Raw genomic sequence first — 14130 nt, 5'->3', positions numbered from 1 at the left:
TAGCTATAAAAGTATTGGATAATTTCCCTGGAAAACTCAAGTTTGTAGTTTGGGGGTACTTCTGGACTAAGCACTGAACCTGGAAGCCCAGGTATCGGCAGTGACCAGGAGTGCCTTTTCACAGCTAAAACTTGTGCACCAACTGTGCCCGTTCCTGGATAAGTCAGACCTGGCTACGATGGTACATGCCTTGGTTACATCCTGTTTCGATTATTGTAATGCGCTCTATGTGGGGCTGCCTTTGAAAAGTGCTAAGAAACTTCAGCTGGTTCAAAGAGCTGCAGCCAGGCTGTTAACTGGAGCTGGCTACAGGGAGCATACAACTCCCTTGTTGCAGCAGCTCCATTGGCTGCCAGTCCATTTCCGGACACAATTCACAGTGCTGGTTTTGACCTATGAAGCCCTAAACGACTTGGGTCCAAGCTATTTGAAGGACAATATCTCCCTGTATGACCCCCCGAGAATATTGAGGTCATCAAGAGAAGCCCTTCTTTCTGTCCCACCACCCACTCAGGCATATTTGGTGGGAACAAGAGAAAGAGCCTTTTCAGTGCTGCTTCCAAGTTCTGGAACTCCCTCCCTAAGGAGGCCAGGATGGCTCCATCCCTGCTGTCCTTCTGGCATCAGATAAAGACGTTTCTATGCTGCTAGGCTTTCACACGACAGGGATGCTGTTTTGTTTTTGTTTTAAAGAGTTTTAAACTTTAACTTTTAATAATGTAATGTTTTCAATTGTTTTTTAAACTTGTATTTTGCATGTTTTGTAGTGTTTTAACGTGGACTGTTTTAGATTTGTAAGCTGCCTTGAGTCCCTGACTGGGAGGAAGGTGGGATAGAAATAAACTTTTTTTAAAATCCTGTTTCAAATATTCAAGAAAACTGAATTGTATTGTTTCCTAACAGACATCATTTCCAAAGTGTGTTGTTGAAAGAAGCATCTGTTTTCTCTCTCTCTCTCTCTCTCTCGCTCTCTCTCTCAATTTCTCTGACACACACACATTTTGGAAAAGGCCAAACCAATTCTTTAGTTGCTTCCCAATAAAAATAACTCAAAGGCCATGCATTTATTTTTAAATGTTTAATACTAATTTGGAACAAAGCTCAGTGTAGCAATATACAGCTTGATTACAGCTCAATGTAGCAACATACATGTGAACAAACACACACATGTACACCCACCCACAGTCACACAGATTATGACCAACTATTTGAGAAGCAGAGGAGAGAATGAATCGTTTTCCTCTTTCCCTTTGCCTTTGTTGCTATGGCTTGATGCTGATTACCTCGTGATACATGAAATGGTGTCTCCACAGTGCCAAGCAAGCATTTGCAGTGCAGTCTGTCTCTTCTGTTATGTAAAGCACGATCTGGCATTGCTAGAGCTTCTTTGCCAAAGAGCTATTCTCTGCTCCCCTGTCCTTAAGCTCAGCTACCCTTTGGTCCCATGCCTGCCTATTGCTGCATTCTTAACAGCTGCCTAATTATTCCAACTAAAGCAAAGCAACGGCATTTTTAGAACACTGAGAAATGAGGAAAGATACAAAAGAATTGATTGACCAGAAAAAAAGAAGTGACATTTTCCTGAAATAATTTCATATTGACAAAACAAATGACAGCTTGTTAGATTCACATTTACTCATGTGCAACTAGACTGACCGGGGCAGACTTCCCAGCTCCCTCCTAACCATGGCAGCATCTCTAGCACACACATACACCCCTCAAAATGCTACACACAGAACTAGGGGATCCTGCTAAATTGACACAGGACCTTATCTCACTAGAACAGGACCTTATCACACTAAATCTCAGGATTTCAGTTAGAATTAAATTAGAAAAAACCCGCAAGACGTTACTGCCAAAGTGAAACAACGCAAAGATAAAGTGAAGGCAAAAGGGACAAAAATGGCAGCTTTTTACTTTCAGAACTTCCCAAAAGTAAAAGGCTACCGATTTTGTCCCTTTTGCCTTCGCTTTATCTTCGCGTTATTTCACTTTGGCAGTAATGTCATGTGAAAAATTTCCTGCATTTGCAGTTTTTTTCTAATTTAATTTTAATTTAAATCTAGTTTCTGTTTGGGATTTCACGAGTGTGATAAGGCTAACAGAAGGGTGTCCCAAAAAGGCACTTTCTATGAATCATAGAATCATAGAGTTGGAAAAGACCACAAGAGCCATGTAGGAACTCTCAATCTAAGCATACCTGACAAATGGCCATCCAGCCTCTGTTTAAAGACTTCCAAGGAGGGAGACTCCACCACTCTATGGGGGGATGTGTTCCTCAGAAGTCTCCAGAAATATTGCCTCTGTACAATCTTCCGTGCAATCTACACATTCACAGGAATTAGCTAGTGGTTAAAACTGCTACTCCCAGAATGGACAAGATTATGTTGATAATTGTTTATCCCTCATATTTATCCATGGGATAACTACAGAATTTTAAAATTATAAGAGAAAAACACAATAGAGCTATCCACCACTTTAAAATGGAATAACAGCACTGCTAGAGAACCACCTAAAGAGATAGTTTAGTCCACAGACTTTTTATCTTTATCCCAGTAAGACATATATAAGAGTGTATATCTCATCAGTGGATCTGGATTATGCCTCTTTCTACTACATCTTTCAAAAACTCTAGTTGTCAGCCACTTGAAAGTGAAAGTGTGTATACCTGTGATGGATAGATGTGAATGCAGTGATGGACTTTTTCTAGAAAACAATACATACTTATTGGAGATATTTTGTATTGCACAAAGTGAATTTATTTGAATGGTATAATTTATGGAACTGTACATTTTGAAGCTTTAGTTTCATCCCTCTCAGAAGTCCTGAGCAGATAGTCAGGATATCAGGGGCCAAGCCTGTGGCATCCTGTCACTGGTTTTGACCCCAGACAGTCCCCAGCCTGGGTAGTGATGGGCAGGTGTAACATACTTGCTCAGTGTCACGTCATGGACTCACTGCCAGGACCCTTACCTGTCTCCACCATCTCTGCGTTGTGTTCCCTGAAGGCCATCACAGTCATTGGGGTGGAAATGGGGTGCCTGGCTACAACTATGTGGGCAGGTGGCCCTTTCCAATGTCAGATGCTGTGGCAGGGGACTTCAGGGAAGACATGATGGTGGCAGCAGGTGAGGGGTGCACGGGGCCATCCGGTCTGCTGGTTATTGTGGCAGAGTTTTCTGGAAGCTCCATGGCAAACAGCCATTCTTTGGAGGTGAGATTAAAGCCCCTTTGGGCTGTGATCGGTCCAGCATCTTTGGATCAGTTTCCAGACTGGCTGGTCTTCACCCATGACTAAGGGCCTGCATTGTCCAGAAAAGATGACAGCAGGCTGAGGAGAACACAGGCCTTTTTCCTCATGTGTACAGGCCGATAGTCATCTGTAGAAGGCAGTAACATTCTTAGAATAGTGTACATTCTGAACCTTTATTTTCATATGCGTGTTAATATAACACAAGTTAACTTTATAATGCAATGTGGGCACATAAAATCACTTGAATGAAATACAATTTGCTAGAAATTAAAATTAACCCTATTATTACTTTGAAGAAAAGTCTAAAAAGACTGTTTTTAGGTTGCCAGTACAAAATAGACTTTTTATTATATTATATGCTCTCCAAGGTAAAGTGTTTTACCTCAAAACATATGGGCACTGAAATTGTTCACTGGCTATAAAACTACTTGAAATTCAAGCTATTCATAAAAAGGTGCATACAACAGGGTTGGTGGTTTGATTTGGTTTAGTTTGGTTTGGCTGTCCACAGTATCCTCAGCACTGTTCTCCAGCCCACATCTCAAATGAGTTGATTTTCTTCTCTACTTTCTTCAATGTTCAGCTTTTACATTTGTACATTTGACGCAAAATACAATGGATCGGATTATTCTAACTTTAGTGCTCAGTTGTGTATCTTTACTCTTTAGGATCTTGTCTAGTTCTTTCATAGATGCCCTTCCAATTCCTGGTTTTCTAATTTTTTGACTGTGTTCTCCATTCTGATCAATGTTTAATTCAAGGTACAGAAACTCTTAAACTATTTCAATTTCCTCATTGACTAGGTTGAATTTATGTAATTCCTCTATGGTCTTCATTTTTGTTTTCTTTATGTTCAGCAGCTAGCTTGCCTTTGGATTTTCTTCTTTAACTTTCCTTTGTAATTGTTCCAAGTCTGTAATGTTTTCTGTTAGTAGCATGGCATCATCTGCGTATCTTCTATTGTTGGTGTTCCTTCCTCCTATCTTCACTCCTCTTTCTTCTGAATCTAGACCTACTCTTCAAATGATATTTTCTGCTTACAAGTTATACAAATAGGGGATAGAATGAATCCTTGCCTGATTCCTTTGCCAATTGTGAACAATTCTGTTTTTCTATATTTTTTTCTAACAGTAGCTTCTTGTCCTAAGTACAGTTTCTCATCAGGACTATCAGGTGTAGTGGCACTCCCATGTCCTTAAGAGCCATCCATAGTTTTTTGTGATATATCCTTTGATGTTTTTGCCACATCTCTCCTTAGTATGAAGGCTACCCATTTCTTCTTGTCTTTTCATTTCCTGAGTAGAACACTGTGTAGATGTCTGCATCAAAGTGAGCCATTCCTGCCCATTTTGGCTTGCTCACCCCTAATATTGCTATGTTTATATGTTCCGTTTCCATTTTTACTAGTTCTAGCTTCACCTTTGTCATGTTTCACACATTACACAGTCCTGTACTATGTACTAAACACTGGCTTTGGACAGTGTTTACATTGTCAAACCTGTCTACTGCTTGTCTTTCCATCTTTTGAGTTTTTCTGTGCTGATGTTCATCTGTCTATTGTGATTTCCCACTGCTGTTCCTTTCTCTCTCTTATTAAAACTTTTCCTGGACTGATATTTCTAAAGGTACATGTGTGGCAGTTACATGGGCAATTGTTCTGCCAAGGGAGAAGACCCTGCATACAGAAAACACATTTTGCTCCGAAGATGAGAATCAGTTCTTCTTGTTGACATTCTGTTGTTCCAAATACGGGGAAGGCTCCCCACGTCCCAAGGTACAGCAATGAAACATGGGCCTGTTACAGACAGCCAAAATAAAGCTGCTTCGAGTCACAGTGGAAGTATGGTGTTTCAATGATGCATGCGTCCTAAGAGTCCAGAAGCCACACCAAAGCCACGTTCCAGTCCTTAGGGCTGAAGTGTGGCTTTGGTGCGACTTCTGGACTCTTAGGATGCATGCTAAATGTCTCACAAAACTACGTTCCGTCAGCTTGGTCATTTTTTTTTTATTTTTTAGAGAGCCTCATGCTTTTGCATAGGAAATGTTTAGGTTTGGTTTTGGTCACTGTCAAATAGCGGTCGAAACCTCAATAGTAAGGTCCCAGTCTCTTTAGGATGCCCTGTAGGCAAACAGTATGTTAATTTGTGGCATTTTGGTTGGTCAAATAAAAAATCCTGTTTGTGAATTTTGGATTGTTGTTGAACTTTGTTAAATCTTATAAGATTGGGTAACAGTTTATGATATTATCATACTCCCATGGCTGTGGTTTAAGTAGTGGCCATGCATGTTTCTGTTTAGTGAGTGGTGGAAACTGTTCCAAGTGTTGCCTTTACTTTAAAGGAGTTATCCATGGTGCAGAATCCAATCCTAAAGAGAAGTACCGCCTTGGTAGCTTCTTTAGTTTGGACACAACATAGAAGCCACTAGCTATCACTGAAATAAACACTGTATGTTATCAATCTTTTTCTATAAATACTAAAGTAGACTGGGCAAAGTTCTTGACATACTATATGGATTATCTGTTGTGTGATATATGAATGAAGATTATACATGACGGCTGAAACAATAGCTATGTTAGCCTCGGGGGGGGGGGGGTGGGGGGGGGACTAGTAGCATGAATGCCAGGTAATCAACCAGAAAGAAAATAATGACATACCACAACCGGGTCCTAAGGAGAACCATATTTTCAAGTTTTTGAATTTGAAAGGCAACAGCACCCCATCTCTTCACATTAATTAACATCACTAAATAACATCATCCTAAAAGACCTGGCCTGATTTGGCCAGCACAGGAGCATGTGGCTAATAACATAATGCAAGTACTCTGTAATTCAAATTTATAAGTCTCAGACCCTCAAGGAGTGAGTCATGTGAATAAAATTACTGAACACAGTTGAACTGAACAGCTTTTGGAATATGGACAAGTTCACAGACACTTTCCAACCAGTAATGTTAGACAAAAGCCCTTTTACTCATATCATTAAGAAAATTTATGATAGTCAATGTTTTTAGAAATTTATTGAATTCCTTCAACACCTGCTTTCCCCCTTCAAAACACATAGGAATCCTGCATAGTTGCAAATACATATTAACATATATGAGACCATGTCTTGTCTCAGTCACTCATGTTTTATCAGAAATATGTATGATGTCCATCAGATGCTGCAGGGCTCTAACAAGATCCCTGTGGACTACAGACACTGGCTCCCTGCTTCCTCCATTATTGAGCCAGCTGTCCAGGAAAGATAACTGCAGCAGTTTCAGTTTGGAAACTTGCTCAGCATTCCACAATCCTTCTGGCTCAGGGAATCAGGGGCATCAGAGGAAGGATGTGTCAATGGCGTTCCTAATAATAGAATCACAGAGCTGAAGAGACCACAAAGAAGCCCAGGTCCAGCCCCCTACCATGCAGGAATACACAATCAAGCACTCCCTGATAGATGGCCATCCACCTCTGTTTAAAAACCTCCAAAGAAGGAGATCCAACACTCTCCAAAGGCACCATATTCCACTGTCAACAGCTCCTAACCCAGGAATTTTTTTCTCGTGTTAAGGTGGTATCTCTTTTCCTGTAGTGTGATCCATTGCTCCATGCCCAGTTCTGTAGCAGCAGAAACAAGCTGTTTCCTATTATGACACTCCCTTCAAACAGCCAAAAAGATAAACATGGGCCCTTGAAAGATCGGGCGGAAATTTCTTTGGAGCATGAAGATCAAATGAGGCTTTTATACTGTGCCACTAAAGAGAAGGCATGACTCCTTAGAAAGACATAATGCTAGGAAAGTTAGAGGGCAGTAGAAAGAGAGGAAGCTGGGTGCCAGATGGATATACCAATTAGGGAGGTCAGGGACGGAATTGCAGGGCCTAACAAAGCAATAGAGGATAGGGAGTCTTGGAGATGTCTCATCCCAGTCTCGCCATGAGTTAAGGTCAACTCAGGACAGTTAACAATAAGAAAGCATGCACAGAACAAAATAAATGTGAGAACTAGATACTGAAGTAAGAGACAAATTAAACAGTTTAAGGATTACAAGAAGGCTGGCAATGAAGTGCTGATAAAGCGTTTCTTTAGGCTTTTAATAATCTTCAAGGATACTCATCCATCTTAAACATTTTTTTGTTTCCTGCTAGCAGCCAGTCGACATGCCACACTCACTTTGAGCATGCTTCATCCAGTGGGCCAGGATTTGGGATGAGAAGGTTCTCCTATACAGTTCTACACCCCACCGACTCACAGTGCATTTCAGCACACCTTGAGTTTTTCCCAAGCCGGGTGGACACTGATCTCTTGTGAGTAGATTGAATTGTAAGTATATAGTACGTGTGAACACTTGTAGATGAAATGAGTTTGGAAAGTAAACATATTTCAGCCTGTTGGTGGGTTTTTTTAAAATCCTCAGTATGAAGATCTTTCAGCATTTAATTCTATCTGCTACAACAACGAATCCAGGTAAAACATGCTACAATTATATGGACAATCATAAGTCATGAAATGTTTTTTTTTAAATAAATTCGCAGTTCTTTATCATGATAATGAATTATAATTATTTTAGAGTATTGATGTCATAAGGAGCCCTGGTGGCGCAGTGGTAAAATGCCTGTACTGCAGCCATTTACTCAAGACCACAGGTTGCGAGTTCAAGACAGCAAAAGGCCCAAGCTCGACTCAGGCTTGCATCCTCGAGGTCGCTAAATGAGTACCCAGACTGTTGGGGGCAAATTAGCTTACTTGCTAATAGCTTACTTGCTGTTCACCGCATGATGCTTTGGAATAGCGGTATATAAATAAAACAAATTATAATGTAATTATATGTTTTACGTTCATGTTATGTCTGTGTCTGGGAGGGGGGCTCTTTGCTAATATGTTGTACATTTGATCTGAATTAAATTGGTTCTAATTTTTAAAAGTAGCTGATGTAATTTTAAGTGCAGGCTACGGATTTGGCAGGCCTTTGGCTCAAAGGTAAAGGTAGTCCCTAGACATGAATCGTAGTTTTGTACTGACGTAGGGGGCCAGTGCCCATCTCCATTTATTAGCCAAAGAGCCAGCATTATCTGAGACTGCTCTGATGGTCAGTGGCCAGCATGACTGCACCAACACTGTTACCTTCCCACCAGTTGTGGTACCTATTTATCTACTCGCATTTGCATGCTTTTGAACTGCTAGGCGGCAGAAGCTGGCGCTAGTGACAAGAGCTCACCCCATCATGCAGCCACTTGAGCTTCAAACTGCCAACCTTCTGATCTTCGATCATCAGAACTGGCATCTTAACCACTAACGCACACAAGATGCCCTCAATGAGCCTCCCCACTTCCTCACTTTTCCTCCTGCTGCCAGTTCACTTGTTTCACCCCATTCTACAGTGTGGAAAAGTTTCAGACTATAATATTCACAGTGCACACTACCACAGTCATTCATGGGATCTGAAGGGTGTAGTCCAAAGAAGGAACTTTTTCAAGTTTTGCTCCACACTAATGCCCAGAAGGAGCATACAAGGCAAGTGAAGGATGCTAGTCTGCCTCCTGGTCTGCTCCCGTAGGCTTCAAAAGGGAGTGAACAGAAAGTGATTAGGAAGGAAGTAGCAGGCCCAACTGTCCCAAAGATTGGCAGTGGGCATCTTACAATGGTGAGTGCCTCCAGCGCAATCAATACCTTAATGCTGGCCTCGCCTAACTGTTCTCAGTGCCAATGCTTTTTGGGGAGCAGGGAAGAAATGCAAGAAATGGCTTGAAAATGCACAGAAAATCCAGAACAATGCCAGTGCATGGAATTTTAGCTATAAAAGTATTGGATAATTTCCCTGGAAAACTCAAGTTTGTAGTTTGTGGCTACTTCTGGACTAAGCACTGAACCTGGAAGCCCAGGTATCGGCAGTGACAGGAGTGCCTTTTCACAGCTAAAACTTGTGCACCAACTGTGCCGTTCCTGGAATAAGTCAGACCTGGCTACGATGGTACATGCCTTGGTTACATCCTGTTTCGATTACTGTAATGCGCTCTATGTGGGGCTGCCTTTGAAAAGTGCTAAGAAACTTCAGCTGGTTCAAAGAGCTGCAGCCAGGCTGTTAACTGGAGCTGGCTACAGGAAGCATACAACTCCCTTGTTGCAGCAGCTCCATTGGCTGCCAGTCCATTTCCGGACACAATTCACATTGCTGTTTGACCTATGAAGCCCTAAACGACTTGGGTCCAAGCATTTGAAGGACAATATCTCCCTGTATGAACCCCCGAGAATATGAGGTCATCAAGAGAAGCCCTTCTTTCTGTCCCCACCACCCACTCAGGCATATTTGGTGGGAACAAGAGAAAGAGCCTTTTCAGTGCTGCTTCCAGTTCTGGAACTCCCTCCCTAGGAGGCCAGGATGGCTCCATCCTGCTGTCCTTCTGGCTCAATAAAGAGTTTCTATGCTGCTAGGCTTTCACACGACAGGGATGCTGTTTTGTTTTGTTTTAAAGAGTTTTAAACTTTAACTTTTAATAATGTAATGTTTTCAATTGTTTTTAACTGTATTTGCATGTTTTATAGTGTTTTAACGTGGACTGTTTTAGATTTGTAAGCTGCCTTGAGTCCCGACTGGAGGAAGGTGGATAGAAATAAACTTTTTAAAATCCTGTTTCAAATATTCAAGAAACTGAATTGTATTGTTTCTTAACAGACATCATTTCCAAGGTGTGTTGTGAAAGAAGCATCTGTTTTCTCTCTCTCTCTCTCCTCTCTCTCTCTCTCAATTTCTCTGACACACACAATTTGGAAAAGGCCAAACCAATCTTTAGTTGCTTCCCAATAAAAATAACTCAAAGGTCATGCATTATTTTAAAGTTTAATACTAATTTGGAAAAAGCTCAGTGTAGCAATATACAGCTTGATTACAGCTCAATGTAGCAACATACATGTGAACAAACACACACATGTACACCCACCCACAGTCACACAGATTATGACCAACTATTTGAGAAGCAGAGGAGAGATGAATCGTTTTCCTCTTTCCCTTGCCTTTGTTGCTATGGCTTGATGCTGATTACCTCGTGATACATGAAAGGGTCTCCACAGTGCCAAGCAAGCATTTGCAGTGCAGTCTGTCTCTTCTGTTATGTAAAGCACGATCTGGCATTGCTAGAGCTTCTTTGCCAAAGAGCTATCTCGCTGCTCCCTGTCCTTAAGCTCAGCTACCCTTGGTCCCATGCCTGCCTATTGCTGCATTCTTAACACTGCCTAATTATTCAACTAAAGCAAAGCAACGGCATTTTAGAACACTGAGAAGAGAAAGATAAAAGAATTGATTGACCAGAAAAAAAGAAGTGAACATTTCCTGAAAGTTGCATATGACAAAAAAAATGACAGCTTGTAGATTCACATTTACTCATGTGCAACTAGACTGGCAGGGGCAGACTTCCCGCTCCCTCCTAACCATGGCAGCATCTCTAGCACACAATACACCTCTCAAAATGCTACACAAAGAACTAGGGGATCCTGCTAAATTGACACAGGACCTTATCTCACTAGCAGGAACTTATCACATTAAATCTCAGAATTAAATTAGAAAAATAACTGCAAGCGGAAAGTTTTCACATGACGTTCTGCCAAAGTGAAATAATGCAAAATAAAGCAAAGGCAAAGGACAAAAACGCAGCCTTTTACTTTGGCAAGTTCTGAAAATAAAAAGCTGCCATTTTGTCCCTTTATTTTGCGTTATTTCACTTTGGCAGTAATGTCATGTGAAAAATTCCTACATTTGCAGTTTTTTTTCTTATTTAATTCTAATTGAATCTAGTTCTGTTTGGGATTCCACGAGTGTGATAAGGCTAACAGAAGGGTGTCCCAAAAAGGCACTTTCTATGAATAATAGATCATAGAGTTGGAAAGACCCAAAGACCATGCAGGAACTCTCAATCAAAGCATACCCGACAGTGGCCATCCAGCCTCTGTTTAAAGACTTCCAAGGAGGGAGACACCACCACTCTATGGGGGGATGTGTTCCTCAGAAGTCCCCAGAAACATTGCCTTGTACAATCTTCTGTGCAATCTACACATTCACAGGAATAGCTAGTGGTTAAAACTGCTACTCCCAGGATGGACAAAATTATGTTGATGATTGTTTATCCCCCATATTTATCCTGGGGTAACTACAGAATTTTAAAATTATAAGAGAAAAAACAATAGAGCTATCCACCATTTAAAATGAATAACAGCCCTGGTAGAGAACCACCAAAAGGTAGTTTAGTCCACAGACTTTTTATCTTTATCCCAATAAGACATATATAAGAAATATATCTCACCAGTGGATCTGGATTATGCCTCTTTCTACTCATCTTTCAAAAACTCTAGTTGTCAGCCACTTGAAAGTGAAGTGTGTAACCTGTGATGGATAGATGTGAATGCAGTGATGGACTTTTTCTAGAAAACAATACATACTTATTGGAGATATTTTGTATTGCACAAAGTGAATTTATTTGAATGGTATAATTTATGGAACTGTACATTTTGAAGCTTTAGTTTCATCTCTCCAGAAGTCCTGAGCAGATAGTCAGGATATCAGGGGCCAAGCCTGTGGCATCCTGTCACTGGTTTTGACCCCAGACAGTCCCCAGCCTGGGTAGTGATGGGCAGGTGTAACATACTTGCTCAGTGTCACGTCATGGACTCACTGCCAGGACCCTTACCTGTCTCCACCATCTCTGCGTTGTCTTCCCTGAAGGCCATCACAGTCATTGGGGTGGAAATGGGGTGCCTGGCTACAACTATGTGGGCAGGTGGCCCCTTCCAATGTCAGATGCTGTGGCAGGGGACTTCAGGGAAGACATGATGGTGGAGCAGGTGAGGGGTGCACGGGCCATCCGGTCCGCTGGTTATGTGGCAGAGTTTTCTGGAAGCTCCATGGCAAACACCATTCTTGGAGGTGAGATTAAAGCCCCTTTGGCTGTGATCGTCCAGCATCTTTGGATCAGTTCCAGACTGGCTGGTCTTCACCCATGACTAAGGCCTGCATGTCCAGAAAGATGACAGCAGGCTGAGGAGAACACAGGCCTTTTTCCTCATGTGTACAGGCCGATAGTCATCTGTAGAAGGCAGTAACATTCTTAGAATAGTGTACATCTGAACCTTATTTTCATATGTGTGTTAATATAACACAAGTTAACTTTATAATGCAATGTGGGCACATAAAATCACTTGAATGAAAACATTTGCTAGAAATTAAAATTAACCCTATTATACTTGAAGAAAAGTCTAAAAAGACTGTTTTAGGTTGTCAGTACAAATAGACTTTTTATTATATTATATGCTCTCCAAGGTAAAGTGTTTTACCTCAAAACAATGGGCACTGAAATTGTTCACTGGCTATAAAACTACTTGAAATTCAAGCTATTCAAAAAGGTGCATACACAGGGTTGGTGTTTGTATTGGTTTAGTTTGGTTTGGCTGTCCACAGTATCCTCAGCACTGTTCTCCAGCCCACATCTCAAATGAGTTGATTCTTCTCTACTTTTTCAATGTTCAGCTTTTACATTTGTACATTTGACGCAAAATACAATGGATCGGATTATTCTAACTTTAGTGCTCAGTTGTGTATCTTTACTCTTTAGGATCTTGTCTAGTTCTTTCATAGATGCCTTCCAATTCCCTGGTTTTCTAATTTTTTGACTGTGTCTCCATTCGATCAATGTTTAATTCAAGGTAAAGAAACTCAACTATTTCAATTTCCTCATTGACTAGGTTGAATTTTGTAATTCCTCGTGGTCTTCATTTTGTTTTCTTTATGTTCAGCAGCTAGCTTGCCTTTGGATTTTCTTCTTTAACTTTCCTTTGTAATTGTTCCAAGTCTGTAATGTTTCTGTTAGTAGCATGGCATCATCTGCGTATCTTCTATGTTGGGTGTCCTTCCTCCTACTTCACTCCTCTTTCTTCTGATCTAGACCTACTCTTCAAATGGTATTTCTGCTTACAAGTTATACAAATAGGGGATAGAATGAATCCGCCTGATTCCTTTGCCATTGTGAACAATTCTGTTTTTCCATATTTTTTTTTTCTAACAGTAGCTCTTGTCCTAAGTACGTTTCTCATCAGGACTATCAGGTGTAGTGGCACTCCATGTCCTTAAGAGCCATCCATAGTTTTTGTGATATATCCTTTGATGTTTTGCCACACTCTCCTTAGTATGAAGGCTACCCATTTCTTCTTGTCTTTCATTTCCTGAGTAGAACACTGTGTAGATGTCTGCATCAAAGTGAGCCATTCCTGCCCATTTTGGCTGCTCACCCCTAATATTGCTATGTTTATATGTTCCGTTTCCATTTTTACTAGTTCTAGCTTCACCTTGTCATGTTTCACACATTACACAGTCCTGTACTATGTACTAAACACTGGCTTTGGACAGTGTTTACATTGTCGAACCTGTCTACGCTTGCTTTCCATCTTTTGAGTTTTCTGTGCTGAGTTCATCTGTCTATTGTGATTTCCCACTGCGTTCCTTTCCTTTCTTATTAAAACTTTTCCTGGACTATTTCAAAGGTACATGTGTGGCAGTTACATGGGCAATTGTTCTGCCAAGGGAGAAGACCCTGCATACAGAAAACACATTTTGCTCCGAAGATGAGAACAGTTCTTCTGTTGACATTCTGTTGTTCCAAATACGGGGAAGGCTCCCCACGTCCCAAGGTACAGCAATGAAACATGGAGTCTTTCTTTGTCTTTTCAGCCCTTGCACAGGATTAAACCAGTAATGACAGGAGTATTCTCATTATTTCAAAACAAACTCTAATTCGTTGGTGGAACATTGGTAGTTATCTTCCCATGATGTGAATCCTACCCTGCGTATGAATATGTGAATATAGAAAGTATCAAAAATAGCAAAGAGAATTATACTGGGCCATTGAAATATG

General features: G+C 40.9%; 1 protein-coding gene across 5 annotated transcripts in view; it reads right to left on the bottom strand.

Annotated features, from left to right (window-relative positions):
• The window catches only part of SUGCT (succinyl-CoA:glutarate-CoA transferase), a 372291-nt gene that overhangs the window by 143155 nt on the left and 215006 nt on the right, over positions 1–14130 (bottom strand). Inside the window, exon 13 of one of the 5 annotated variants that reach the window (XM_042476875.1) lies at positions 3342–3380. The exons of the other annotated variants lie outside the window; for them this stretch is intronic. Within the exon in view, the coding sequence (XP_042332809.1) occupies positions 3357–3380 (24 nt within the window). The 3' untranslated portion in view covers positions 3342–3356. Of the gene's footprint in view, positions 1–3341; positions 3381–14130 lie in introns of those variants that run through there. 5 annotated transcript variants of the gene reach the window in all.

Source organism: Sceloporus undulatus, chromosome 6 (assembly GCF_019175285.1).
Source record: "Sceloporus undulatus isolate JIND9_A2432 ecotype Alabama chromosome 6, SceUnd_v1.1, whole genome shotgun sequence".
In the NCBI taxonomy this organism is placed as follows: Eukaryota; Metazoa; Chordata; class Lepidosauria; order Squamata; family Phrynosomatidae; genus Sceloporus; species Sceloporus undulatus.
This window is presented reverse-complemented; position numbering and strand designations above follow the sequence as displayed.